Source organism: Aspergillus fischeri, genomic scaffold (assembly GCF_000149645.3).
Source record: "Aspergillus fischeri NRRL 181 1099437636249 genomic scaffold, whole genome shotgun sequence".
NCBI classification, from domain to species: Eukaryota; Fungi; Ascomycota; class Eurotiomycetes; order Eurotiales; family Aspergillaceae; genus Aspergillus; species Aspergillus fischeri.
The window spans coordinates 4,112,267-4,138,238 of record NW_001509770.1 but is presented as its reverse complement, the minus strand read 5'-3'; the positions used below and the strand labels follow the sequence as shown (position 1 = coordinate 4,138,238).

Sequence of the window (25,972 nt, the reverse complement as noted above, 5' to 3'; positions counted from 1 at the left end):
GTACTTTATCCCAGTTGGACTCGCTCCGACATGGCCTTTGTGTCCCTAATAAAGTCGAGGGAATGTTGAGCTTTTACTCGATTTGGGAAAAGCTTTGCCTTACCAGCTGTTAGGAAATGCTTTTTTCAATTTTCCGGAGTTCAGGCAGACTATTTTCCGAATTTTTGATTTAGCATCCCACATCGCTTGTCTATTTGGAGTTAGGACTGCGACCAGTTCTGAAACTAGTTGAACTACAGGGGCCTGAGCAGACTGGATATGGAGATGTTTAGGAGTCCGAATTTGGCTTACGGAGTAGAAATCTATCAATAGTAGTAGCACAGGAGACGCTTGATTAAGAGCATTTAGTTACATATTATAGATGACAGTGCCCCGGCTAGCCTGGTCAAGACTACATATGAGACCATCTACAGAAGTAATCCCTCTGTTGAGTGATTTTTCTCCCATCTAGCCGATTTCCGAGAGATCCATGCTAACAATGGAGCAATCGGGCAACATACAACACAATTTCGATCGAATGCCTGCCATAACAGCTGGCTCCAAAGGGCCAAGAATATCTTCGGTGCCTAATTAGACAGGTCTCGTCGCCTCTCATCTTGCGACATCTCACCAATCCGAACATGAGCCATTGTCGAGAATCATCCAACCGCCTAACCATCTTGTGCCGGCGTACACAATCGCGTCTCGAACAAATCCTCCCGACTATGGAGTGCATTGTTCTTTGCAGGATACCCGAGTCCGATTCTTCCGTTCTGCCGCTCCTGCGTCTACGTCCGTCCAGATTAACTTGAGAACGGGCCGCTTTCTTGTATATTCATTTGAAGTGGTCGAACTTCCAAGTACAGCCAGCTCTTTACAGAAGACTCCACTAGAGTCGACAGTCCGCAAATAAATTTAAGGCTGTCCGGAGTAACTGCGAGATTTCCATCTGCAGCATCTGCAAGGCGTCGTAATAGTGTAACCTTGAGAAGGTCGTCCCTTTTGCAGCAGGGGGCATGCAGGGGGGCGAAATGTAGATTGTTTCAATACTGTGGAAGTTCACAACCACACTTATGTAGACCAATAACTGGAAATCATCATGGCCGGGATGGTGCGTGCCCAATGGTCTAGAGTTCAGGGGAGTGATGTCGCTTTGCATGATTATACCCATCTAATTGTCGGACTCTTCCGTATCTGGAAGCCGAGAGTGAGGGGTACAACGCTGCTGCTGTGACATCATTTCACATGTGCTGGTTGATTAATTGCGTTGAGTATGGACAAACTACCGCGATTCGCGATACTCAACACACCTTCTGGGCAGTTGATGGTTATAGATAAGCCGAAGAGACGAGAGAGCATTACTGTTGAGCCTTGAGAGTGTTTTGCTTGGTCTCCAGCTTCATCCGATATCATCCTCTCTCTTATCAGCTGGTCAGTTGGGTGTGGTTTCCCCTGGAATCATTCCGACGTCATGGAAACATTCAGAACTGCGACCAGCCCACCATCGAGAGTGCTACCTCGAATCACCCAACCACAGAGTCGCATTGGAGCTTCTTTTCCCTTCGATCGCGACATCACCTAAGTAGCACACTACTGCGAGTTCACAGTTCGAACTATTTGAAAACAGACCCTGCTGCAAGCCGTCTGCTTGATTCGTCCTCGGTGGATAACTCAGGGCTAACTAACCACCTGTCCCGCTACTGTACCTACCCCGCCAGAGCACTGTTGACCGAAAATCCGCCAACAACTCGCTCGTGCTCCCCTCTTCACACGCACGTCACAAAGTCACAAAACCTTCCTGAGAGGCTGCAGCATATCCTTGTCCTACGAACCTTGCGCATTGTCAAAGCGACGAATTTACACCATGACCGGCACATCCCCGAATCTCTACAGCTTTCCCAACACCGACGCTTTGGCCTTGCAGTTGAGGGCCTATGTGCTCCGGTGTCAGAACTCCGCCATCAATCGCCATAACACGTTCCGTGTCGCTGTATCGGGCGGTTCTCTACCAGCAGTTCTCGCCAAGGCTCTTCTTGCGCCTTCAAACGGTTCTCCCGAGGACACTGTCCGGTTCGATAAATGGGACGTTTTCTTCGCCGACGAACGTGCTGTCCCTCTTGACCACCCTGATAGCAACTACCGCCTGCTCAAGGATGAGCTTCTAAGCAAGATTCCCGCCCAAATGGGCACTCCCAAAGTGCATCCCATCGACGCCGACCATGTCAACGATGACACGCAGGAGCTTGCCGACCTGTACCAGGAGGACTTGATGCGCTCGTTCGCGGCCAAGGACAGCGTCAAGCTACCTGTCTTTGATCTTATTCTGTTGGGTTGTGGTCCTGACGGTCACACCTGCAGTCTCTTCCCCGGCCATGAACTGTTGCGAGAGAAGGATGCCTGGGTGGCCGCGGAGACCAACTCGCCCAAGCCCCCACCGAAGCGCATAACCCTCACATTGCCTGTCGTCACACACGCCGTCAGTATCGCTTTCGTCGCCACTGGAGCGGGAAAGAAGGAGATCCTAAAGCAGATTTTCGATGCGGAGGAGGGACGGGAACTGCCCTCGGCGCTCGTCAACCAGGGTGCTGGGGAAAAAGTGAGCTGGTTCACCGATCATGCTGCCATTGATGGGGTTTCATTCCCCAGACGTGGAAGCTTGTAAGCTGTGTGGACTTATGAATGGCGTTATGTTCTATTTGCTATTTTTGCTTTTGAGAACAGTCAAGGGCGAAAAGTACCTCTACCTTTTACACGAGTCTTCTAGGTTTCCTGGCTGGCGTTACGGCCCAGAAATTGGATTAGTGCAGGGACAGTGACTTTGGACCGAGATCATTCTTATAATGTGTTCATTCTCGGTACAATATGAGTTCGTCGAATGGTCTTTTTCTTCATCTAGAAGTTGAGACGACAGAAAAGGCTGCATAGACGGCGGTGAGGGTCGTGAAATGCGTAGGTTAAGAACATTAATGTTTTATGAATGATTGTATACGGAACCTTTGTCGTAATCAAATGGAAAAATAAAATCATCCGTCCAGGAGCATGTCCATAAGCTCCAAGCATCAGTATCTCGATAGTCGGACAAATACTCCATACGACTCATGGAGATTGTCTCCGCCAAGCTTCGTTCATTGTTAGTGTTTACAGATCATCGCCGCGCGAAGCTGCGTCACTCCTGATCTACCTCACCTCCTAAGCCCTTTACATGTCCAGCTCAGACCCAGATACACACATATTGATCCCTCCGCCTGAGAAGTGATGGAAATGATCTAAACCAACCGCAACCATGCCAATCCCCACGCGCTCCCTTTCCCTCCGCGGACAACAAAGTAAACAGGTCAGTGTTGCGAACTAGAACCAAACCCCTGTCCAACCAGCTACACAGTCAGTCCAACTCCGTTTTCACTCCCGCAAATCTACGTGGCTATTTCCTAGAATATCTTACTCACTATCACCAAGTCGACCGCAGGACGCACAGCAGCGAGCAAAACCCCGCCAGAGGGCGATGGCGATGGGTCCGCAGACACACACTCAAGCGCAAGCGCGAGCACAAGCACAACCGATCGCAGGAAGAGTCTCCTCCCTCAGCGCAGTATCCCCGGCCGTGATCGAGATCGAGATGGCGCTGCTCCGGTGCGCCAGCAGCAGCAGCTGGAGACACGGTTACAGCGGGCGAGTCGGGTCTTGACGAAGACGCCGGGAGCACAGAAGCAGCAGGAGGAGGGACCTTCGGAGTCCAGCACAGCAGCGCCAGCCACAGCTACGCTGGCGAATACTCGACGACAGAGTTTGATACGACCTAGCCCGTTGAAGACGGGGACAGCTACAGCTACAGCTACAGGCGCCGGCACAAGGACAGGGACGGGGACGAACCCGGGCGGGAGGGTTGCTACAACGCCGAAGAGCGCGACGTTCAGCGCGCAGGGATTGTCGACCTCACCGAGGAAACGGGATGGGGTTTCGTCAATGTCCCCGAAGAAAACGGATATGCCGCCGCCGGCGCGGCCGACTCGGTCGGCTTCGATGAGACAGCCTTTGAAAGCTGGTACTGGTACTGGTGCTGGCGCGGGTCCCGGGACCTCGGCGACTGCGGTTAGGCATGTGCGGCACCGGAGCCAGATTGTGGCGCCGTCGTCGAGTCAGGGTCAGGTTTCCAGGAGGAGCGACTCGCAGTCTTCTGGGTCGACGTCTACGACGACCGCCGGGTTGGCGGCTGGGACGAGATCGAGTGGGCAGTTTACGACGTATCAGCAGCAGTTCTCGCCGAGGAAGGTGGTGAGGCCGGCGGCTTTGTCCGCTGCCAGAGCGTCCGCGGATGGGGAGGATTCACTGATCCCGGCGTCGTGGCCGGAGATTGCGGCGCTTCAGACGGAATTACTACAGTTGAGCTTGCTACATTCGTCGTCACTACAGCAGATGGCGGCATTGGAGGCCGAGTCGGAGGAACAGCTACAGACCAAGTATGACGCGGTCGCGAAGACGTATCGCGCGATTGTTCGGGAAGAAAAGAAGTGCCAGCGGTTGCTGAATGGACAGGCCTTGAATCGCTGGCTAGAGAATGCCAGCGAATATGGTGGTCGCCCGAACTTCGCCGCGCAGATCCAGGCCTTTTCGCAGCTCGTGCAGGAAGTGTGTGATTTGACCGACAGTCTCGGAGGGAGGTATACGATGCTTGTCCAGGAATTCGATGAATGGTTCCGGAAAGCGCAAGCGATCGAGAGCATGCGACTTCATCGACAACAGGGAGATGCGAGCCATGTGGTTTTCATTGATCCGCTCGATCGCGTATGGAAGGACGAGGTGCACGCCATGACTGTGAAACTTGAACAGAGCTTGAGGCAGCTGCAGAGTCTGGATATTGAGGGCTACGACGGACCAGAGCAAGCGCTAGCTGATGCTGCACTTGTGCGCACAGCCAAGGGACTAGACGTGATGATCGCTTCGATGGTGGACGAGCTGAAAGCGATACGTAGGATCGAAGCGCAGATTGTAAGGTCGGAGAGGCAGTGGGTTAGTCAGCTCACAGCCAAATTGGCTGCAACCCACCCACGCGATGCGAGGGGCCCGAGGCCTGGAATGTGGAGAACTGCGCTGTTGAGGTCATAGACGATTCTATTTGGATTTATCTGATAGATTGACCATGGAACCCCCGAATATCTATCGCTCGCAGAGTGTGAGTACCAAGGCACGACGCTCAGTAGCCAGCACTATACCTAGCACCTCCGCTGCAGCCGTCTACTAGCAAAGAACTGAAATTTAACCATAGCTCATACGTAGAACACTAGACAGCACACCAGTCGCTGGGAAAGGGATAGAAACGAGAGAAACCAGTCAAAGAAGAGCTGTCTAGAGCAGGCCCACAGATAGAAATCTCGGGCAAAAGAGTTTCACAATGACACGTTCAATGCATCCAGAAATGCCATCTGTCAGTACGCGAAAGTGTCATCGATAGGGACAGGAGAACCTGTCCGGTTCCTCGTCTGATCCATGATCCCAACCCATCTGCATTCCTTAAGACTGCTCACACCTGGTTATGTTATTATTTTCCTTTTTCCCCTCTCTTCCATTCTTTCCTTAGCCCGCCAACGGTTCTCAACGGGATCTATGAAAATCCTGATCAGAGCAATGGGGCGCGGGTTGATATTCGGGCTAGTATGCCTTGATTTGAACGAATCGCCTCGCTTCAGGAAAGTAGTCCTCTTTTTTGGTCGATCATGCACTCTACTACCTTGGTTTTATTCCAACCATGCAAGTCTCAGAATTCGGACGGTGGAGGAGCCGCCTGAGAGGTACCGGAAGTCTGGAAGGTTTGCCCTTGTTCTCCATAAAAATGATAGCAATCAGCCAGTGAAACCTGAACTTGTACGATGCGAAAAACAGGACTTTGCATTGCAGTGTCCGGGATTCTGCCAGGGTAATTCTTAGACCTGTTTTGTGTTTGCGATCGTCTTTTCAATCAGGATTTTCTGTTGAATGGACGTTGACGAGCTGATGAAATGATGAGCATAGAATGATAGCATTGTCACGAGGATCTCCAAGGGGCTAGAAAGGTATCATCATCATCATTATGAACAAAGTAAAGACTGTAGAAGCTGAGAAAATGAGGATAATTTGCGAGACAGTCTCACAGGGAAAAGCGTAAACATACTTTAAGCAGTAACCAAGCTAAAGTATCTTCCCTAGTTTTGCTAGTAGTAGTACTATTTATCTACTACCTATTCATTAGGCAGAGTAGCAGACAGCCCCAACAGGACACAGACATCTAGATTCCTGAATTTCCTGCAATCTGCTGGCCATTCAGAGCGCTTCAAACCGCATCAGAGAACGGTGACAGGCGGGTTTGGTTTGACTAAGCGGTGGGGACCCTCCCGGCATGATCATCATCGTCGGGTCCGACTCCGGCGTCACATTTCAAAGAAACTCGTGCTGAAGAGTTAGACTAAAGTAAGAAGACGGGATCCTATTGCAGATGGTGAAAGAGAGAAAAGCAACAGCAAAAGGAGGGACTAATTCTTGCCGAGACAGTGTTAAGCAGTGATTGGCAAGCAAAAGGCTATATTTATTACTTGTCAGATGTAAGTACCGTAGAGGTGGTCCCCAGAAGAAGAATGGGTCCAGCGACAGTACAACCGAGAGTACCTAGCAGAGATGCTTCGACACAACCAATACATGGAGAATAGTAGTTCGGCGGGGTTTTGAGTCTGGACCTGGACCGAATGGATGGATCTATCTGGCTTAATAGTTGATCAAGCCTTAAGCCCCCTCTTTCGGTTCTTTTCGTTTGTTCTTCTCTCGGTTTCTACCTATTCCACCTACCTCTTTCACTCACCTCTACTTTCCCTCCCTTCGCTCTCATTCCCCAACCCACTCTTATCGACTCGATCTACCGAGATTAGCTTCATCGGATCTTACTTCTGCATTTTTCTCTTCCCCGGATCTTCTTCCCCCTTGTTTTATTACCTCCTTCATCTCTTTATCGACCACATTCCTTCCTGTCCAACTTTCTATCGCCGGGACTGACGTCACTTTCCCCCAAAAGAATCCGACGGCAGAGAACAGAAGAAACAGAAGCTCTGATCGCCGGGTCGAGATGGTCCACACGCCAGGAGACTAGAATACCGCCCCCCCGTTTAGATCGAGTATCTGGCCCTAGCTTCTGCATCGACGCCAACCATGAAGGACTCACTGTATTATCGCATCTGGCGCCGGGAGTCGGGGTACACTTCACCCTCGACGAGTATTCGTGGCATATATGGCTCCAAGGAATGGATTGACGATTTGGATATTGTAAATGAACTGGGGGGCCACACGGGTTGCGTCAATGCGTTATGGTATGTGCTAGCTGCGAGACCACTAACCTAACCATGGACTTTCTCTGACGAGGTTTCTTGTGTCCGGCGATAGTTGGTCGCGGTCTGGTCAGCTGTTGGCTTCGGGTTCTGATGATCTGCACCTCAACATTTATTCGTACCAGCCGGAATCCTCGTCCGCACCCTTTACGCTCAACACCACCGTTTACACCGGCCACAAGGCGAACATTTTCTCCACCAAGTTCATGCCCCATTCGAATGATCGCACGCTGGTGACTTGCGCCGGTGATTCCCAAGTGCGCGTCTTCGACATCGAGTATTCCGCAGGTAACAGTAATGTCGCCGCCACGTCTGCCTTTTCTGCGTCGGCCCGAAGCCGTCGCTTCAACAATTTCTTTGGCAATGCGCGCTATTTGAATGAAAGAAACACCAATTGCAGAGTCTATCGGAGCCACGCAGATCGGGTCAAGAGGATTGTCACCGAGTCGTCTCCGTACCTCTTTCTCACGTGTTCGGAGGATGGCGAGGTGCGTCAGTGGGATTTGCGCCAGCCCTCTTCGGCCTATCCACAGCCGCGCGGGGGACAGGGCTTCATGGCGTATCGGCCGGGTCTGGAGCATGACGATTCGAATGTGCCTCCTCCGCTGATTTCGTATAAACGTTACCATCTGGACCTCAACACCATCTCGTGCTCGTCGAGTCAACCGCATTACATCGCGCTGGGCGGCGCCCATTTGCATTGCTTCTTGCACGACCGGCGAATGCTCGGACGGGATCTTCTTGCGGAAAAGGGCCATCCCGGGGGTCTTTCCGACAGCGGTAGCCAGCACGATGATGAACTCATGGGACAAGCGACGAGATGTGTTCGGAGGTTTGCCCCCGGCGGTAAGAGACGAATGAGCCCACGGGATAATGGCCATATCACCGCCTGTAAGATCAGCGACGCCAATCCGAATGAGATGGTTGTCAGCTGGTCCGGAGACCATATATACAGTTTTGATCTAGTTCGGAGTCCGGATGCGAACGACCCGGCGTCAGCGGCTCAGAAGTCCGTGCATGACAGCCCTAGTTCACGTAGGCGTCGAAGCTCAAAGAACAGAAAGCGTAAACGGCAAAAGGGAGCTTCGCTGTCGTCACAGTCTAGCGGCAACCGCCATCAATCGCGTCGGCGATCGGCGGAACACGATGACAGCGGTGAGCTAGCCTTCAGAGTCCGCTATGGCAATGGAGAGATGGAGGATATCCCGTTCCCTTCGCTTTCCGAAACGGTGTCGAGCGCTCCGCCAAATGTGTTGGAGCAGGCGCAGTATTCGGTTCTGAACGAGGCACAGCGGCTGAGCATGCGTATCGCCAAAGGACTTGTCAAGCTCCGCAAGGCCCTCTTCTCCTTGGAAGCATCTGTGCGCGAAGCCACCGAGGCCTCAAGCCCATCCGACCTGACGCCGTACACTGCCTCATTTTCTACTGTGTTGACACATGCGGCGGAGCATCTGCCCCGAATGGGAGAAGTCATGCGGACATGGAGATATCCTCTCGATCCGAGTCCAGAGGTTGTGAGCTTTCAGCAATCTCTTCGTCGTAATCGGGAATCTTCCTGGAGATTCGTCCAAGCTGCGGGAACACTTGCACGGTTTCTGGGAGGTGAGATCCAAAGTTTTTCCGAAAATGAAGATTCGGCGATGAACCTATTCCAGCAGATAGTACCTGCACCTGGTGAAAACAACGTGATTGACACGAAAGAGCAATTCGGCTATGACTTCATCAAAACCATCTTGCTGTTCTTTGAAGGAGGAAGGGCCGCTGTATTGGCTGGGTTCAAGAGCAATCCTTTTCACAGGCGTAATCTGGCGCGGTATCCGATTCCTGAAACAGCTGACGACAGTGATATTGAATCGGTCCTGGTACCTTACCTTCAAAGCTTGGCAGGGGACTATCCGGTGGTGAATGTCGATGCCTCGAGATTTGAACATGACAGCACTCGCACACTGTTCCCGACACAGCATGCTGCAGTTGCCGCCTTTGCAAATGCCTTGCAATTGCCACTGGAGGATTTGGGACACGTTGCGGCCAGGGTTAATGGTGATGGTGGGACAGCACATCAAGTTCGGTCTCTTGACCGGGCTTCGGCAACCAGGTTCTGGGTTCTCAGGGTAGGTCGAGGCATCTTGATGGAGACGGGTACGGGAGTCAACTACGCCTTTGTGAACCAGGCCTTTGGTGGGCTACGCACAGAAATCGAAGATAACTCGGACAGTGAGCTTCCGCAAGAGAGATTACAAGAGGATATTGACGGCAGCGTCGAGGAGGAGCCAATCCAAGACGTGCACCTTGTGACTTCGGGTGCCTCTATGAACGGAGACTCACGAACCTCCAATCCGAGTGGACGGCGGACGAGGTCCACTAACGGCAGGTCGGGCGTTAGAGATGGGGACTCCATTGAGCACGGCGATGCGGCGGTTGTGAGTGAGGATGGCTCCGATGTGTCAACAGAAGACGAAAGCGAAGATGAAGAAGAGGACGAGGATGGAGGAGACTTCGACATGGAACTCGGCGATTCTTCTGACGAGGAGGAGGATGAGGACGAAGCCGAGGAGCATCTCATCAACAGATATGGTTTCCGACGAACGCGAAGAGAGGATGTCGAACTGGACGTGCCTTGTTCCTCCCATACTAAAGTCTATCGGGGGCATTGCAATATCAAAACAGTCAAAGACGTCAATTACTTTGGGCTGAATGATGAGTACGTCGTGAGCGGCAGTGACTCGGGCCATATATTCATCTGGGATCGGAAAACAGCGAACCTGGTCAACATACTCGAGGCAGATAGCGAAGTGGTCAACGTTGTGCAAGGTATGTCCATTCTGACCACATATACGGCATTAACTCACGCTTGTCTATAAGGACACCCGTACGAACCGACCATCGCCGCTTCTGGGATCGACAACACTATCAAGATCTTCTCACCCGATCGCCATGCACAGGAAAATGCACGCCGTGGTATCAACATCCTAGACCCCGATAACCCAGCTAACACGCTTGGTGCAAATGTTGCCGGTATTGGCGGCCTCAAAAGTTGCAAACGCATCCATGATAGCTACCGGATCATGAGCCAGAACGATGTCGATCGTCAAGGAGGCATGAGCGAGGCGTACATCACGGTAAGTCATGTGCTCCTTCGTTCTTGGGGTTTTATCCTTCCTTCATAATCTGACCCCGTAATTCTCAGAGGAGTATGCTGGCTCGGTTAGCTGCTACATTACGGCAAAGACAGACTGTTGGGGGTGCATTGGTGGACGGAGCGGGCGAGGGCGCGACCATTGTTCTGGACGAAAATTGCACTGTAAGCTCTTGGTTGATTATTGGGCATTCCCCTGGTTTGAGACTAAAAATGTTCTGTTCAGGTGATGTGAGTCCGCCTCGCTGGATTATCTCGAAGCGTGGTCAACTGGTCAGCTGGCCATGCGTACGATTTTTCGACGTTATTGTTAGACCCAAGTTGCCAACAGTATTATATACACCATTTTTTTGGGGCTCTTGGCAGCGTATTGTAGTACATAGCCCTTGGACATGGTACAATCGGTCGACAGAATAGGCGCAATTGTAGCGTACATAATTGCAAATGCTCTGCCTCACCCATAGTCCATATACCGCTAGAATTGTGGTGCAACCTGGTCCGTTATGTGCTGTGGTTGTGATCTGCTTGCCAACCATCATTATTATTGTGATATAATCACGTGATGATAAGGATACCCCACGTCTAAAAAAAATCGAGAGATGGATTATGGGTCCAAGACCTTCGTGAAGCAATTGCAAATTATTGCCGTTCTTGAATATACGTGTATAGCATCTAATCCTTCTCCTTGTCATCGTTAATTTATTGGGCTACCCCATAGATTTTACCGAAGTGCACCAACTGAAATATACCTTCCACATTCCAGACCACAGCATATATACCTCGCATATATAAAGGAGCGATTACGAATTTTATATAGCAGCAGCGCTCAATTCCAGATATCTGAATATACTCTCCGCTCGCTGCTCGCAAACAATCGAACATAAACATGGACACAGACACAAACACAGACACAAATGCACTCCTCCGCGAACGTTCCGAAGCAACCACCCAGCTGTACACAGACCCACACAATCCGCACAGATACCTCGACCGAGGCCGGATACACGAGCGCCTGGGTTTCTCGGATCTTGCGTCGGCGGATGCGTACCGGGCTCTGTCATTGCTGGAGTCGATTGTTGATCCAGATGGGTGCGAGTTTCAGGCTAGGCGGCGGGTGGACAGTCCGCACGAGGATCAGGAGGAGGAGGATGAGGAGGGGGAATTTGAGGATATATCGCAGGAGGAATACGACGGTATGATTGGGGCCGTGTATGGGTTGCTTGTGAGGAGCTTGGTTCGGTGTGGGTGTTATCGGGATGCGTATGAGTTCTGTGTGCGTGGGCTTGCGTTGTTGGAAGATGGGGATATGGGTGTGGGTGCGGAGAATGAGATTGCTGGGTTGAAAGAGCAGCTGGGGATACTGAAGAAGGTGTATGCTGCGAAGCATGGACTGAAAGAAGGTGAAGAGGAGGTGGTGGTGGACGCAAGCGTGCTGAATGCGCAGGGCTACGCGAGGCGGGTGCTCTACCCGTGGAACACACATGAGCCTGACCGCAAGGCGCCCGAGACGCTGAATTTGCTGAACGAGAGGCTGAAGGATGTTGCGCCCAAGTGCGAGGTTAGGGCCGTTGCGCTGCCCGCGTTGCATGGCACGACTACTGCCCCAGCCTTGGGGTCTGACCAGAGTGCAGCAGAAGTCTCCGTTCAACTGGGCCTGTTCGCAAAGGAAGACATCGCTCCCGGGGAGATCCTGCTGCGCGAGTCGTCGCTGCTAACAGCCACCAACCGCCTCCACGATGACCTCTGCGACGCCTGCAACGCTCCCTTGCCGGAGCTCTCGTCCGCAGAACCCCCCGTCGCGTGCGACGGCTGCGCCGACACCATCTTCTGCAGCCAGAAGTGCCACGACACAGCCCAAACCGTCTACCACGGCGCCGTCTGCGGCCTCATGGACAACCTCGAGTCGATCGGCAAGGATATCCCCGACCCGAAGGACAAGGCCGATTACCTGTACCTGCTGCTCCTTGGCCGGGCGATCGCCATGGCCGCCACGCAGGATATGCACCCGCTCGATCTCCCAGAGGTGAAATACATCTGGGGCGACTTCCACGACCTCGATCTCAACAACCCTTCAGACTCAGACGACCCCACCGCCACCCTCCCCTTCTCCTTCCAGCTCAACATCCTCCAGCCGATGCGCATCCTCGAGGAAATGGAACTGGACCCGTACGCCAACCTCCCCCGCTACGACACCTGGGTGCTCAACACGCTGTACGCCAAATTCCGAGGCACCGCGTCAGGCCGCCTCTCCACCTGGGACGGCGGGCCGGAGCTCTGCGCCGTGCATCCGCTCTGGTGTCTAGCGAACCACTCGTGTGACCCCAACGTGCGTTGGGAATGGGGCGGCGAGATTACGTTCCGGGCGCGGACGGAGGCCGAGCGAGCGGTGTGGAAGGGGGAGGGGGCGCCTGTGCGGCGGAGCGGCGAGGGGATCAAGGCCGATGAAGAGATCCTGAACCATTACTGTGATATTGGGCTTGATGTGAAGGAGCGGAGGGAGTGGGCTAGGGGCGCGCTTGGGGGGTTGTGTCAGTGTGAGAGGTGTGTGTGGGAGGCTTCTACGGCGTAGATGGTTGGACTTGGTATATAGGATGGTTGTGGCAGCGATACAGCACTCGAGATACCCGATAGATGACTGAATGATTATGTGAATCCTACAGAGACTTGATATACAAGACCCAACAGGCAGGACTGAGAGTGGGTATAGCAGTTTGCAATAAATTCACAGCCTAGAAATATAGATACACCTTTAGAACCTTTGCCCGCCCATGTTGTTCCAGTTATTTAGACCATTTAAAACCTGCTGAGTCACTGTGCAATGTCCAAGTACCGAAGGGCATAATTCAATGAGCTTTTCTCTTGTTACAAATAGTCGGAAGCGCGGCCCCGACGAGGCGGAGTCCTAGATAAAGACCTGCGCCTGTCGGAGTCGCGAGGTGGAGGCGAGCGAGATGCCGAGACAGAGCTCGAGTTCCTTCTGCGCCTCTGTTCACGTGCATACCGCGGAGGGGGACTGGGTGATCGTGACAAAGAATCACCACGGCGACGGCGACCAGGAGGAGGACGTTGAGGGGATACACTTCTTTCGGCACGCCGCCGAGGAGGAGAAAGAGACTGCGAGGAGTAGCGTCTACCACGCGCCCTTGCATCCGCAGCTCGGGGTGGTGGGGTAACAGAGCGTGACGGTGACCTGGAGTAAGATCGATCTCTCCGGCTGTAAGAGGTTCGCCTTCTTGGCGGCGTGACGGATCGCGAAGGAGAGCGAGAGTCGTAAGATTTGCCACGGACACGTCTAGGTGGCGTACGAGAGACTGACGACCTTCTTCGGCCAGCTGGCGATCGTGAACGACTATAGGACACTGAGCGCCGACGAGACTTTGGAACTGGAGACCTCGATCGACTGTGGCTTGGGGTATAACTTCTTCCTCGAGAAGATCCAGACACTGATCTCGAGTACGACCTTCCACGGCTAACGGAACGACGCCGGCCGCGGCTCCGTGAAGGAGATCGTGAATACGAATATGATCGCGAGCGAGACCGAGAAGAACCTGTGCATGTGGAGCAGGTAGAATGCGAACTGACAGACTCCGAGTCCGACTCTGCGTCGCGTGCAGGCAGGGCAGGAACAGTCGGTTTGGGAAGATTCTTCAAGTGTTCCCGCATGTCTTCCGTCAGAATACCAAAGCCGATACTCGTGAAGTAATTGATGGAAAAGCGGGTGTTGCGAGGGTTGTCCAGAGGGAAAAGTCCCTCGAAGCTGGGCCGCAGAATTTCATCTCTCATGCGCTCCTGCAACTTTGCAAGGCCAAGATGTTCCCCTAGGTCCTGGAACAGAATCTTGATGAAGATACGGCTGCTAGAGGTCGTCTCGTCTTCATTGAGGTGAATGACAGACATGACATGCCAGCCGATGGCGTCTGTGCTCAGCATATGGCCAAAGAAACGGGCTATATTGCGCAGACGATTGGTTTCGTATCGATGGATTGTATCGTAATACTTGGCGAAGGCGGCTTCGAAAAGATCAGACCATAAACGGTTGATTTTCGCAAATCGCTCTCCAATCAAGCCGTAGAATTTCGAGTATGTTCGCTCCTGGGAACAGCATTCGATGACCATCGAGGGGAGTTCTGGCTCCAGGCCAGGCGGCAACGAGATCTTCATGAGTTTGTGGCAACATTCTTCAAAGTCGATACTGGACATGATAGTCAAGTAGATTGTTCGCCGGAGATTGACGAGATCTGTATTGCTCTGATCCTTGATCTCCATCTGTCGTTCTTCCTCCTCTTCCTCATCAGAACTCTCGTCGGTTTCGTCCTCACCTTCTTCATCATCGCTACCCTCGCCAAGAATTTCGGCCTTGAGCTTCTTGTACGCCTCTTCGTGCTCCTCCCACTGAGGATCGTATTTGAAGACATTGAGGCCATCTTGAGTATCAATTTCATCATCGAGACCGATACGATGTGTGATCTGATCTTCCTCCTCAACTAGATCAAGTTCCTCCTTGATCGCGGGGTTGTCCTTGTATCTATCCTTGCGAACCTGGAACAGGACCTCGATCATATATTGAACTCGTTTGTCGATGTCGGCCTCGTGCAAAATATTCCTGAACTGATCAAACACAGCCAGAGCAATGGGAGCGCTCATCTCTTCCAAGTGCTGGCCAACTTCCCTGGTCAGACCGACGGCAATCTCCACACTGTCATCTGTAGGTTTATGTAGCAGAAGAAGGAGAATCTGGGCAGCAAGCATCTCGTGAGCGACTTGCTGGTTACACAGATGCGCAATGAATGTGGTGGATGAGATGCAGACGGCCTTATCGTTTCGCTTGAATGCTTTTCGAAATTGAACAATCAATCTGTTGAGCAGCAATTCGCCGACTTGAGGCAGCTTGGTATTGACAATGGCCGCCATCGCGGCGTAGATCGGGGTAAACGGTAAACTCGCCGCTTGCGCCTTCATGATGCTCCTGCAGAACAACCCTCGGCCACGGACCAGGTTCTCCCCAAAGAGCTCGGGAACGATAAACTTGATGTTGGACACATTGACCTTGTTGATCAGACCGTTGATGGATTTCTTCAAAGCTTCCCATGCCATACGCTGGTATTCTTTGCTGTTCTTATCCGTGATCTGGGCCTGCAGCGCGCGCAATCGAGCTGGTGGTATGTATGTGCCCCCAGATCGCATATTCAACAATTTTTCATACTCAGCTTTGGCGGCAGCTTGCTTCTCCTCCTCCGTCATGGGCTTCCGCGCAGCTTCCTGCTTCTCATGCTGACGAAGGCGTTCGGCCAGCTGGCGCTCTCTTTCGATCGCACGCTCGGGATCGATACGTGGTGCATCGCCATCTTCCTTCAGCGAGTCACCAGGTGGCGACCGACGGCGACGAGGGGAAGGCGACCGAGATGGAGGAGAGCGTTTTCGCGAAGCTGAGGGCTGTGGAGAGTATGAGGTGCCTGGAGGAGGTGTAGGCACGCGAACGGCGGATTGCAACACGACAGAATCCGTCATGGTTGCAATGTGTCTGAATCTACAACTCTGGAGTTTCTTGAGTAGATATCAACTCCAGAGCTCGAGATGCAGTATGTCCAACAAAGTTCTATCAGTCGGGAACGTGAGGCGGCGAAGGGAGAAAGTCTTAGCGTCTAATAACATCACGTGACCTATGAGGAGCCAAGCTGGCCTGGACTGTTTATGGGCAGTATCAGAGGAGACATTTCGTTGTGCACTTCCTGCGTTCTGTTAGGAGGGAATTAACCTGATTCGAGCATCCATTATGGTGAGTCTTCAATTCCTCCTCAGCCATACCCCGCTTATACTGACTGAATCTGATTGCAGCTGGGCCAACTCGTGGGATCCGCCATGCTCTTGGTCGCTACCGCGATCTTTCTCTATTACACGGCTTGGACTCTCCTTATGGTACTTAATCCACGCCCTCTTGACGACGACACCTGACACGAAAACTAACTATCAAATAGCCATTCGTTGACACCGGACACCCTCTTCATGACCTCTTTCCTCCTCGCGTGTGGGCTATCCGCATACCTGTCATTCTCACTCTACTGGGCTCGGCCGTGGTTGGTACCTTTATTGGGTTGGTAATGATCAAGAGCAACAGAAAGAAAGCCGCCAAAGCGGCTGCTGCGAAGAAGAAGACCTGAATATTGCCAAGAAGAGGTGGCATACAAGGGACCGGTGAACAAAAGCAAAGTCTACCGGAGTGTGTGAGGGAGTTTCCCCTTGATTTTATCTAATAAACTTGTATCAATATTATCTAAATTCTTTGACTTGCGCTTTACCCCTATTGAGTTAGAGAGGAATCCTTCACGTTGTCTCATCATGAGGATGCTGATGCTTGTCAATGACGAACCCATAGGTCATCGGCAGGTACACAAGTCTACGGTACGAGGTGTCATAGGGAAATGGCACGTTGAGGAAGAATTCCCTGGACGATGACAAGCATAGATTTGATATGACCGGCAGGAATCATGTCTCAGTCACCGCTTGATCCTCCACCAATGACACCTTGGGGCCTTACAGATCATGGCTATGCTGCAGAAGTGACCCCGTGACAAGTCGACGACGAACACCTGACGCTTGATACTGAGTCGAAAAGACTTGGTCGTTGTTTGACTGGCAGTTACCTCCGGAGGCAACCGTGGATACGTGGAATGTTCGAGCCAAGTTTCGACATCCAGTTGATGATCATGACCTGCCACCTCTTCCTATGAGGACAACCCTTCAGGCAAATCACGTGTCGTGTGCTGACCCCGTGTTTCGGGCGCGCGTTGTTTGCAATGTTTGTCTTACCCCTCATGCGGGATGGGGATGGTTATTTGTAATGTCGTTACCAGCAAAGATACGGTACCTCGTGCCAGATATACAGTCACAGGCATTCATGCTCCAAGATCAGCTGTCGAGAAGCTGCGAGTGATTCTGTAACTTTGAAGTATAGCTCCTGTGTGAATATCTTATCATAATTTGTACATATAAACGATAGATGAGACCTGGTTTATGAGGGGTGCCAACTGAGATATGGAGCGGAAAGTAGGGGGCAGGCAGACAGGTACCTTACTCCGTACGGTAACTCCGGACTCCCTGTGTACCTAGGTACAGTGGCACGACAAAAGTTTGAATCCAGCGTATTTACCGCTAGCCTGATTAGGGAATCCCTACTATACTGCTGCAGATGTGAATCTTCAGATGCCTCACTCAACGACATCATGGCCCTTGCAAAGAAAATTACTGTAGATATGATTATACAGCTATAAGCTCTGTATCATTAAATATATTCATTCTAGGATCCATAGAAAACATCCCAGTATCCCTCTTGGGACTATTACTGGTCGCTATTATCTATCCGGATTCCTAATCAGGCTAGCGGTAAATACACTGGATTCAAACTTATGACATGCCACTGTACCTACTGATAAGGAAATCAGCCCTGGAACTATTGACTGATACCTGCTAGCTGCTTGCAGATAACGGGTAAAGTTTGGTTTAATTACGTATGAGCAGTCAGCCTACCATGGAGAGATGTCATCTACCGATGCTCCTGACCTGCATGGATTCCCCCTCCCCCTCTCTTGAACCGTTTACTGCTCTATATCTCTCTTCAAACAACTATCTGAAATCTTTCTTGAGTCCTGAGTTTTGGGCCAGTCATACGAGACTGTAGTTCAGAGATACTGGAGATAATTACTGAGTTGGAGGCTTGGATGACAGAAGAAAGTCTGGCATCCGAGTCATACTGAATCCCGCATCTACAAGGCGTATCCAAGGGTACACATCCCCAGGTACGCTGGCTCGCGCGACAGCTCCGCACTCGAACAGACAGAGTGCAATAACTTATCTGTCCTTCCTCTGGAGATTTTTGTCACTTCAATCAACAAACAATAGTATGTTTCAATGAGAGCCCGCAGCTGCTTCTTGCGATGACTCACGCTGACAAGCGTTCTGTACACAAGGCTCCATCCAGTCTCTAGATAGGTTCCCAGCTCATCGATTGTCTTTGCCAGTCAACATCATTGTTGAACACCCGTTCTCAGACCTTATCAGAGGTCTTGAGGGCGGTCTCCTTAGCGAGATTCTCTGTTGCCTCCTTCTGAGGCACTCCTTCCAGTTGAATGCCCCCGGCAGCCTCGGACGACTTATTTCGCCAGCAGGGCCGGGCTTCAGGCGATCTCATCCCCCTTCCTCCAGATTTCACTCGGCCAAGTCCCGAAAACAATGACAATATTGGAAAAACGAAGAAAAAGGGTAAAAACGGCAAAGGAGGTAAAGGGGCCAAAGCGGTAGCCAAGTCTCCGCCTGATGACCTGTATGCATGGAAATCACTCCTCTTCAGGCTATAAGTGTCCAGAAACTGACGAAGTTTGTCCTCGATGCCACAGGATTGACACTTCGCCGCCTGTGCTACCTGAGCCGTCGTCTTATTCGGATACCCCGTTGGCTCCCCCTAGTGATCCAGTTGCCTCGGCCATTCCAGACGCTTTGGGGTCTCTTACGGGAACGACGGAGAATGATCTTGCCATCCGTACGGGAACATGGGCAGAATCAATTCCATATGGAAAAAGTCCTCCAAATGATGGCGTCAATGGGGAGCTCGCAGGCGGGTCTCCCCTTAGCTTCCCTACGCACCTAGATAAAGGTGGTTTCTGTCAACCGTCATCAACCTCTCCCCCTCCTCGAAGGAGACCCTTGAGCTACGGCAATGGATACCTGAGCAGCAATTTGTCCAGGCAGCAATCCGTAGACAGGCAGAAGAGCCATTCTCTGAGTGGCCCGTACGACGGTCATATTCCCCTGCCTCATCTGCCGCAACCTCACTTCTACGGAGCTCCAGATATTGATCTCCCTCCATTTACTGGTTCAAACCGTGCAGCTGGAGACGAAGGTTACTCATTTTGTTGCTTTGACACTTTGTCCGGTCCAGCGTTCAAGTCCTCCAAAATGGGTGGCACCGTACTGCTTGTTGGCACTGACGGGGCCTTGGACGTTCTCGCAATCGAAGACCGCAGAACGCGTTTAGTGGGAAAGCTTAGTGGGCTCAGGGGCCGTGTGATAGAGGCAAAGATCCTAGCCTCTACCTCATCGAACGATCCGTTCATTTCGTCTAGACCACACGTCGCCATCATAATACACGGACCCTGTGCCTCAAGTGAAGACGAAGGCCGGACATCTTCTGCTGGTTCGGAAACAAATGAGATACCACCTAGTCAGACCGGAAGGCCTCCGCCGGGTGAAAAGCGCGTTAGCAAGGATGAGCCGAAACTGTACCAAACTAGAGCCGAGATTTATTCTCTCAGGAGCGGAGATCAGATCGCGACACTCTTCACCACGAAACCTACTCCATGTTTTGAGAACATTCCCGGATTGCCTGCTCTGGCCCCATCTCCTATTGGGAATCTTAAGCTACTCGTCAGCGGGAACCATATAGTGTTGGCGTCCGGCGTCAGTGGGGAGGTGTATGTATACGGCATAAACCCTTTCTCACAGTCATGTGCATATCAGTGCTTGGGTAAAACTTGGACAAGTGTACAGACACGAGAGGCTCGGCGATACTCGACATCATCCAGTTCGACTGATCCGGATGCATCTCGCAACGACTCCCCACATGGTTCAGCCGTTTCGGATTACCCTGTGCTGGCGCTCAGAGGACGATGGCTAGCAATAGTGCCACCATCCTCAACTTATAGAGCTTCTATTCGTGGAAGGGTGCCTGCCTCACTTATTCAGGGCAAAGCTTTTGGGCTCGAGACGCGTAGTCCTCCAGCCAAGCCGCCAGTCACCTCCGCAACGGACGTTGGCGAGGGCGAGAGCCTCTTTGACAAAGTAGCAAGGGGTGTCACACAAGAGCTGGTACGTGGTGCCCGCTGGATGGGTGACCAGGGGCTTCAAGCTTGGAACAATTACTGGAATAAAGACCAGTCTCAGAGCACATCCTCGCGCCGATCCCCAAATTTTATGGATTTACCACAACAAGGATACAGTCTCTTCCCTCCGACACACGCCCAGGAAACTCAAACTACTTCCCCTGCAGAACCCGATTCTGTGTCGATTTTGGATTTGAGACGATTGGATGATGGCGGCGAGGCAAGGAATGCTATGCTCAACCCCATCGCTACCTTCCAGGTCCCTAATGGATGTAGCTTCTTGTCATTCTCCCCTAATGGTTTGATGTTGCTCACGGCGAGCAAGAAGGGGGATGTACAGTACGTTTGGGACTTGATGCAAGCCAGGCATTGTCGGGCAGGGGTCTTCTTTTCCGAGGACTCCACATCGCCATCAGCCAATGTGCGACAAGTTGCGCGATTCGCACGACTTACTACGTCTTCTATTGTCGACGTGATCTGGTCCCCTCCATCCGGAGATCGTCTGGCAGTGATAACCCGCAAGGGCACAGTGCACGTTTTTGACCTTCCTCGCAGTGCTTTCCAGTGGCCTCCGTTCCGGCGAGCTCGTCCCCAACCCCCCAAGTCACAAGCCAACAACTCCCCCACGGACGAAGCGACTGACAGAGGGGCTGTGACGAATCCGCTATCCGCCGCTTTCAAACTCGTTGGTGGAAAAACACAGCCTATCCTTGCTGCAGTTAGAGGTCGCACTCCGTCCGCCGGCTCTGCATTTCCTGCAGTCGGTGCGTTCGCAATTCCCTCCGCGGCTGGAGTCCGAAGTGGAAGGGCGGTTGCTGCTGGTCTTAGCAAATCCATGGGTGCAGCAACTGGTACAGTCAATACTCTCCGGCACGCTGGGGAAAATCGACTGCATCTTTCCGGTCTCGCCCGTGACCCAGCCGCGTCTCGTGTTGTTTGGATTTCGAACAAAGGGCAGCCTTTCCTGGGTGTGGTAGACAATGGATTCTTCCGGCTGTACCGGGTCAAAAGATCCATGTCTTCTCACAGAAATCGCCAACTGCAGTCGGTTATTGGAAACAAGGAAATCGAGTACAAGTTGCCTGCAAACCTTCAGATTCCATGCGGTCCACTGCTGATTGGGACATTCGCCCACGAACACACTGTGTCTGCCATATTAACCCTGCCATCTTCAAACTCACGGCCCCACACTACCTCAAAGATCAGGTGCCAGCCCCTGTCCCAGGCCGAGATCGAAACGAACGCACCTTACCAGCCCTTCCACACCGACCACAGAGTCAATCTCTTCGTTTTCTCGAATGAAAATGAAGTATGTGATCCGTTGACGTATGGCCCGGGCGGCCAGTGGATCTTTGGCGACTGCATCTCGCTGACCAAGCTCCACGTGCGGCCATTCAGCGCCGGTGGTGGCACCGGGGACGAGGACGATATCGTGCACGAACAACACCACGGCTACGGGGGAGAAATGGAGAACCTTATCAGTCTGGGCAACAGCACCGGCAACGTTGAAGAGGTTGTTATCACCACTCGCAGGAAGAAGAGACATTCCATGGCAGTCTCCACTGCTCCTGGCGCTGGTGTCGACGACGGATTCTTCGAAGACGACTGTGAGGTGCTGGATTTTGCTCGGGATCGGGTTTGAAATTCAACATCAAACCTTTCTGTGCTATTTGACGCACGCTATGCTTTACTTTCCTTGCGCATCTGAGCAGCTCGACATATTTCTAGACTTTGATCTAATTTTGGCGTTTGGTCTCGATGTGGTGCTCATGCCTATTCATAGAAATCCATACATGCAGAGCAGCACGAGATAATCTGGCAGGTTCGATGTCATTGGAGTCTATTACACGGTTGGTCTTGTTTTTGGTTGGTTCTTCTGGCTCCAGGATATCTTTCTTGGGATTCTATGACGCTCCCTTTGGTTTTGGATGTTTGCTGTGTGCTTGATACTCTTGCAACTACATACTAAATACCCAAATACTGTACCTCTCTATTGAGATTTGATAGACAGAATGAGATCTATGGAATGATTGCTTGATCTATTATGCACGTGCTGAGAGGTCTTGGGGTAAGCTGCGACTATCACCTAAGCAATGTCCTTCTCAAGGAATATGAGTTGCCTCCTCCATCTCCTCCTCCCACCACTTGCGAAACTCGACCAACCGCTGTGTCCGCACGCGAGCCATTTCCCTCCCCGTCTGCGTCTTCATCATCCCCTCCAACCGCACCAGCTTGTCCTGAAAGTGAGATATAGCATTATTCATATCCCACGGTTCCCCAGGACCAAGATACTTCTTCCCCTGCGCCCCCAGAAACGTAAAACACCGCCCAATCCCCACCGCCCCCAGCGCATCCAACCGGTCCGCATCCTGCACCACCGCCAACTCCACATACCCCTCCTCGTCAATCAATCTCCGCACCGTCGCAGGATCTTTAACCTCCTTTGAGTACGACACATGCGTCACGATGGTCTGCACCCTCGCCGCGAGCGCCGCGTCCGCCCCATGCGCCAATAGCGCCTGCTCCACCATCCGGCCCGGATCAACCGCCGCCTGCTGCTGCTCTCCAGCTGCGGATGTCGCCGCGGCGATCTGCGTCAGATACTTCCTGTCCCCGATATCATGGAGCAAGGCAGCGAGTTTGACGACGTCCGCGTCGTAGGTGATGTCCGGGTGTAGGAGCTGTTCCTTCTCGAGGATTGTGCGGGCTAATGTGACGACGCGGTGGACGTGGGCCGGGTTGTGGGAGGGATCGTGGGCGGACATGCAGGACGTCACGAAGGCGGCCATGGTGGTGTAGAGGTGGTGGAATTCTGTTGGGGGGGCCATTTTGTTTCCCTCGCAGCCTCGCTTTGTTTTTGGTTGAGGTGGGTGCAGTATAGGAGGAGGAAGGCGTCTCTGCTAGGACTTAATTGAGGCGGCGTCAGGCTGTGGGTAGTTTTCAATTAGAAATGAGGAGATATGGTTGTATGTTTCTCTTTACCCATTTATGATGTGATTAACGCGTTTAAGCGGGGAGTTGACGCGCAGCTTATCAATCAGCCTTATCGGTGGGGATTTTCTTACAGATCTCCACGGTCTACGGAGTCGATCTCTCGCCATTCATCGTTGGCATCTACTTGATACATTGCGGCATGCACTATGAGACTCGCATGATGTCAAGGAAGCGCCGATTCAAAGGAGAGGAAATGTCAGAAATTAGGGTGGAGAAAGACCGGAGACACTTGGGAGAGATCACAAACGGTTCCTGAGCTGTTAAGCGATCATGAGAATATTCCGAACTCGTTCAAATGACGTTTCAGAGCTTATAGTTCCTAGGTGGATGATGACCCGGACGATGGGTCAACTTGAACAGACCTCGCTGAATTGAACGTCTGTTGACAATTGCCTTGGTTTCTAGGAACTCGAACAAGGGAACATTGCCCATGTTGACGTCAACGTTCATACAGTGATTCGGAGTAGAGTCATTATTAAGCATCTTCGCATTGGTATCTCAAATTGTTTTGAAAGTACTACACATGAAAGGCAACTATGGCACAGTATTAGGTGGCATCCTTATTAGTACCCCAATGAGAATGGAGAGAAATAAAATCAATCGACCCATGTCCCGTAACCCTATTAACTCCCGTCTCGAGATTCATTACCGTCTGGGACCCAGTCGTAGCCAAGAGGGGTTTCTGTAAAGAGTAGAACATCATTTACAGAGCCCAAGCAGCAAGAACGAAGCCAAGGAGACCAGCGGCAGAGACACCGAGCTGCAGCTGGCTAACAGCAGCAGCGTTGGGAGTCGAGGTGGCGGTAGAGCTGCTGGTAGCAGTGCCGGAGCCAGAGGCGGTGGAGTCGGAGCCTGCAGATTGCTCAATTAGCTTTGACATCCTTGAGTAGTTTCAGGAATGACCAAATAGAACCAGCAACATACCAGAAGCGCCAGTCTCAGAGCTGCTAGAACCAGTGCCGGTGGTGGTCGCGGTGTTGGAGCTGACACCAGTGTTGGCGGAACCAGCATTGGTCATAGTCGCGGGGAAGAAGTGGCTGCTGTAGCAGCTGTTCTGGCACGCGGCATACTTGTCGGTGTCGCTAGGAGTGCCAGAGCCCTGAGGGCACGCAGCAACACAGCTGACGGTGTCGTTGGCCTGCTGGTCGCTAGGGCAGGGAACCTTGTAGCATCCAGCAACACAGCAAATGTCATTAGAGCCGCCTAGATGCAATTGCAACGTTAGCTTTATGTGATGGATAGTTCAAGAAAAAAAAAAAAAAAAATATAAATACGAACATTTGGCGGCGCAGGAGGCCTCGGGGGTCAGGCTGGCGGTGGTGGAGGGCGCGCTATCAGTGGTAGACTGGGCAGTAGCCAGGACCAAGAGAGAGGAGACGGCGATGATGTTGTTGAACTTCATTTTGACTGGGTTTGACTGTAGAGATTCAGAAGCGACAGACTTGAGATCTCAGTGCACGAAAGAGAAAAGAAGATTGCTGCTAGAAACGAGAGACTGGTGTTTGTTGATGAGGAGGAAGAAGAAGGGGAGGGAAAACAGAAGTAGTTGGGGGAAAAGAGGAGTAATAAAGTAAGACCAATGACAGATGTAGTAGACACCCTCAGGCCATGAAACCTTGCCAGGAAGGGTTCTCTGTGACCTGTGGATATTGGACACACTAATGATTCCAAGTCTTGTCACTCCCAGGTTTCTTGTTGTTACGCCTTCTCATTAGTAGGGTTTCAGTCTTTCCTGTCTGTGAATTAATACTTATTTTGAGTTTTGGGACCTATCCAAGTGCTTTAATCATCCACTGACAACGTTACTAAGGCTTCATGCAGTGTCTCCTCAGCTAGCTTAGCTCTGTGGACGATCGTGGTTGGACAGAGCTGGTGAAGAATTGGAGAAAATCAGGTTGTCGGCTTTTAGTCTGGATTCTTCCAGCAGCATCGGCCTTACGAAATACAGCGTACAACAACAATACATAATAACAATGATCCAAAGAGTATCCGATCATCGCCACCGACTGCTATTTCCGAAGCAAGCCACCTTGTTTGGCTGATATGGTGACACTCAATAATAGTGCAAAGTTACCTAGTGATGGTCATACTAATGATACTCGACTAAATAATAAATGAGATGCTCATTCAGTGTAACCATTATTTTGCGAATCCCTCGATCACCTGTATGTCATCCAACTTCAGCTGAAAAGTGAAGACCCTTGCTGATTATTATTAGTAAAATAGAAGATCAGAGACATGAGGAGATTGTGGCTGTAGAATCTGGGGTCGGGACTCAAAGGCAAAAGGTGCCTAAAATAACCAGATTCCTTAGTGTGGGCCTGTCTGCCTCTAGCCCGAAGTCATTTGACTCAGACCAGGTTTCAATTTTGACTTCTGTGCCTGTGATCTCTGACTAGAATGGAAATTGTGAGGTAAATAAGGGGCCTGCCTTTGTTGATCCTGGACACTGCTCTGTCAGTAGTCTCATTTTTCCACCACGACAATTGAAGACCATTGAAACTTGGTATGAACAGATCGACTGTTGCCTTGGATAAGGTATCTCGAATCTTCCTCGTTAAACCTCATTGCAAGACCCAAGTGGAGCTGCTAAAATGGTTTCCATGACTCCTCTCCACCAGTAACACTAAGCCCAGAAGCGAAGG

The 25,972-nt window shown here is 51.8% G+C and overlaps 9 protein-coding genes across 9 annotated transcripts; 6 read left to right on the top strand and 3 right to left on the bottom strand.

Annotated features, from left to right (window-relative positions):
• Positions 1–1,843: 1,843 nt before the first annotated feature.
• NFIA_021660 (6-phosphogluconolactonase) lies at positions 1,844–2,641 on the top strand (the record flags this gene model as incomplete). Its single annotated transcript, XM_001265353.1, has 1 exon — positions 1,844–2,641. One exon carries the CDS (start codon positions 1,844–1,846, stop codon positions 2,639–2,641), a length of 798 nt encoding a protein of 265 aa, XP_001265354.1.
• Positions 2,642–3,262: 621 nt separating this feature from the next.
• On the top strand, positions 3,263–5,082 carry NFIA_021650 (uncharacterized protein; the record flags this gene model as incomplete). The annotated part of the gene is made up of 2 exons (XM_001265352.1): positions 3,263–3,313; positions 3,412–5,082. 2 exons carry the CDS (start codon positions 3,263–3,265, stop codon positions 5,080–5,082), a joined length of 1,722 nt encoding a protein of 573 aa, XP_001265353.1.
• A 2,067-nt stretch (positions 5,083–7,149) lies between these two features.
• Positions 7,150–10,696, top strand: NFIA_021640 (WD repeat-containing protein; the record flags this gene model as incomplete). The annotated part of the gene is made up of 5 exons (XM_001265351.1): positions 7,150–7,307; positions 7,381–10,136; positions 10,188–10,444; positions 10,513–10,626; positions 10,688–10,696. 5 exons carry the CDS (start codon positions 7,150–7,152, stop codon positions 10,694–10,696), a joined length of 3,294 nt encoding a protein of 1,097 aa, XP_001265352.1.
• Positions 10,697–11,347: 651 nt separating this feature from the next.
• On the top strand, positions 11,348–13,030 carry NFIA_021630 (putative MYND domain protein; the record flags this gene model as incomplete). The annotated part of the gene is made up of 1 exon (XM_001265350.1): positions 11,348–13,030. The coding sequence occupies one exon, from the start codon at positions 11,348–11,350 to the stop codon at positions 13,028–13,030; it is 1,683 nt and encodes a 560-aa protein (XP_001265351.1).
• Positions 13,031–13,304: 274 nt separating this feature from the next.
• On the bottom strand, positions 13,305–15,969 carry NFIA_021620 (putative cell cycle control protein (Cwf22); the record flags this gene model as incomplete). Its single annotated transcript, XM_001265349.1, has 2 exons — positions 13,305–14,009; positions 14,044–15,969. 2 exons carry the CDS (start codon positions 15,967–15,969, stop codon positions 13,305–13,307), a joined length of 2,631 nt encoding a protein of 876 aa, XP_001265350.1.
• A 351-nt stretch (positions 15,970–16,320) lies between these two features.
• NFIA_021610 (dolichol phosphate-mannose biosynthesis regulatory protein) lies at positions 16,321–16,619 on the top strand (the record flags this gene model as incomplete). The annotated part of the gene is made up of 2 exons (XM_001265348.1): positions 16,321–16,377; positions 16,437–16,619. The coding sequence occupies 2 exons, from the start codon at positions 16,321–16,323 to the stop codon at positions 16,617–16,619; spliced, it is 240 nt and encodes a 79-aa protein (XP_001265349.1).
• A 1,965-nt stretch (positions 16,620–18,584) lies between these two features.
• Positions 18,585–21,975, top strand: NFIA_021600 (uncharacterized protein; the record flags this gene model as incomplete). The annotated part of the gene is made up of 3 exons (XM_001265347.1): positions 18,585–18,778; positions 18,852–19,925; positions 20,175–21,975. 3 exons carry the CDS (start codon positions 18,585–18,587, stop codon positions 21,973–21,975), a joined length of 3,069 nt encoding a protein of 1,022 aa, XP_001265348.1.
• Positions 21,976–22,435: 460 nt separating this feature from the next.
• On the bottom strand, positions 22,436–23,161 carry NFIA_021590 (HD domain-containing protein; the record flags this gene model as incomplete). The annotated part of the gene is made up of 1 exon (XM_001265346.1): positions 22,436–23,161. The coding sequence occupies one exon, from the start codon at positions 23,159–23,161 to the stop codon at positions 22,436–22,438; it is 726 nt and encodes a 241-aa protein (XP_001265347.1).
• An 869-nt stretch (positions 23,162–24,030) lies between these two features.
• On the bottom strand, positions 24,031–24,729 carry NFIA_021580 (uncharacterized protein; the record flags this gene model as incomplete). Its single annotated transcript, XM_001265345.1, has 3 exons — positions 24,031–24,179; positions 24,252–24,530; positions 24,606–24,729. 3 exons carry the CDS (start codon positions 24,727–24,729, stop codon positions 24,031–24,033), a joined length of 552 nt encoding a protein of 183 aa, XP_001265346.1.
• Between the last annotated feature and the right edge of the window lie 1,243 nt (positions 24,730–25,972).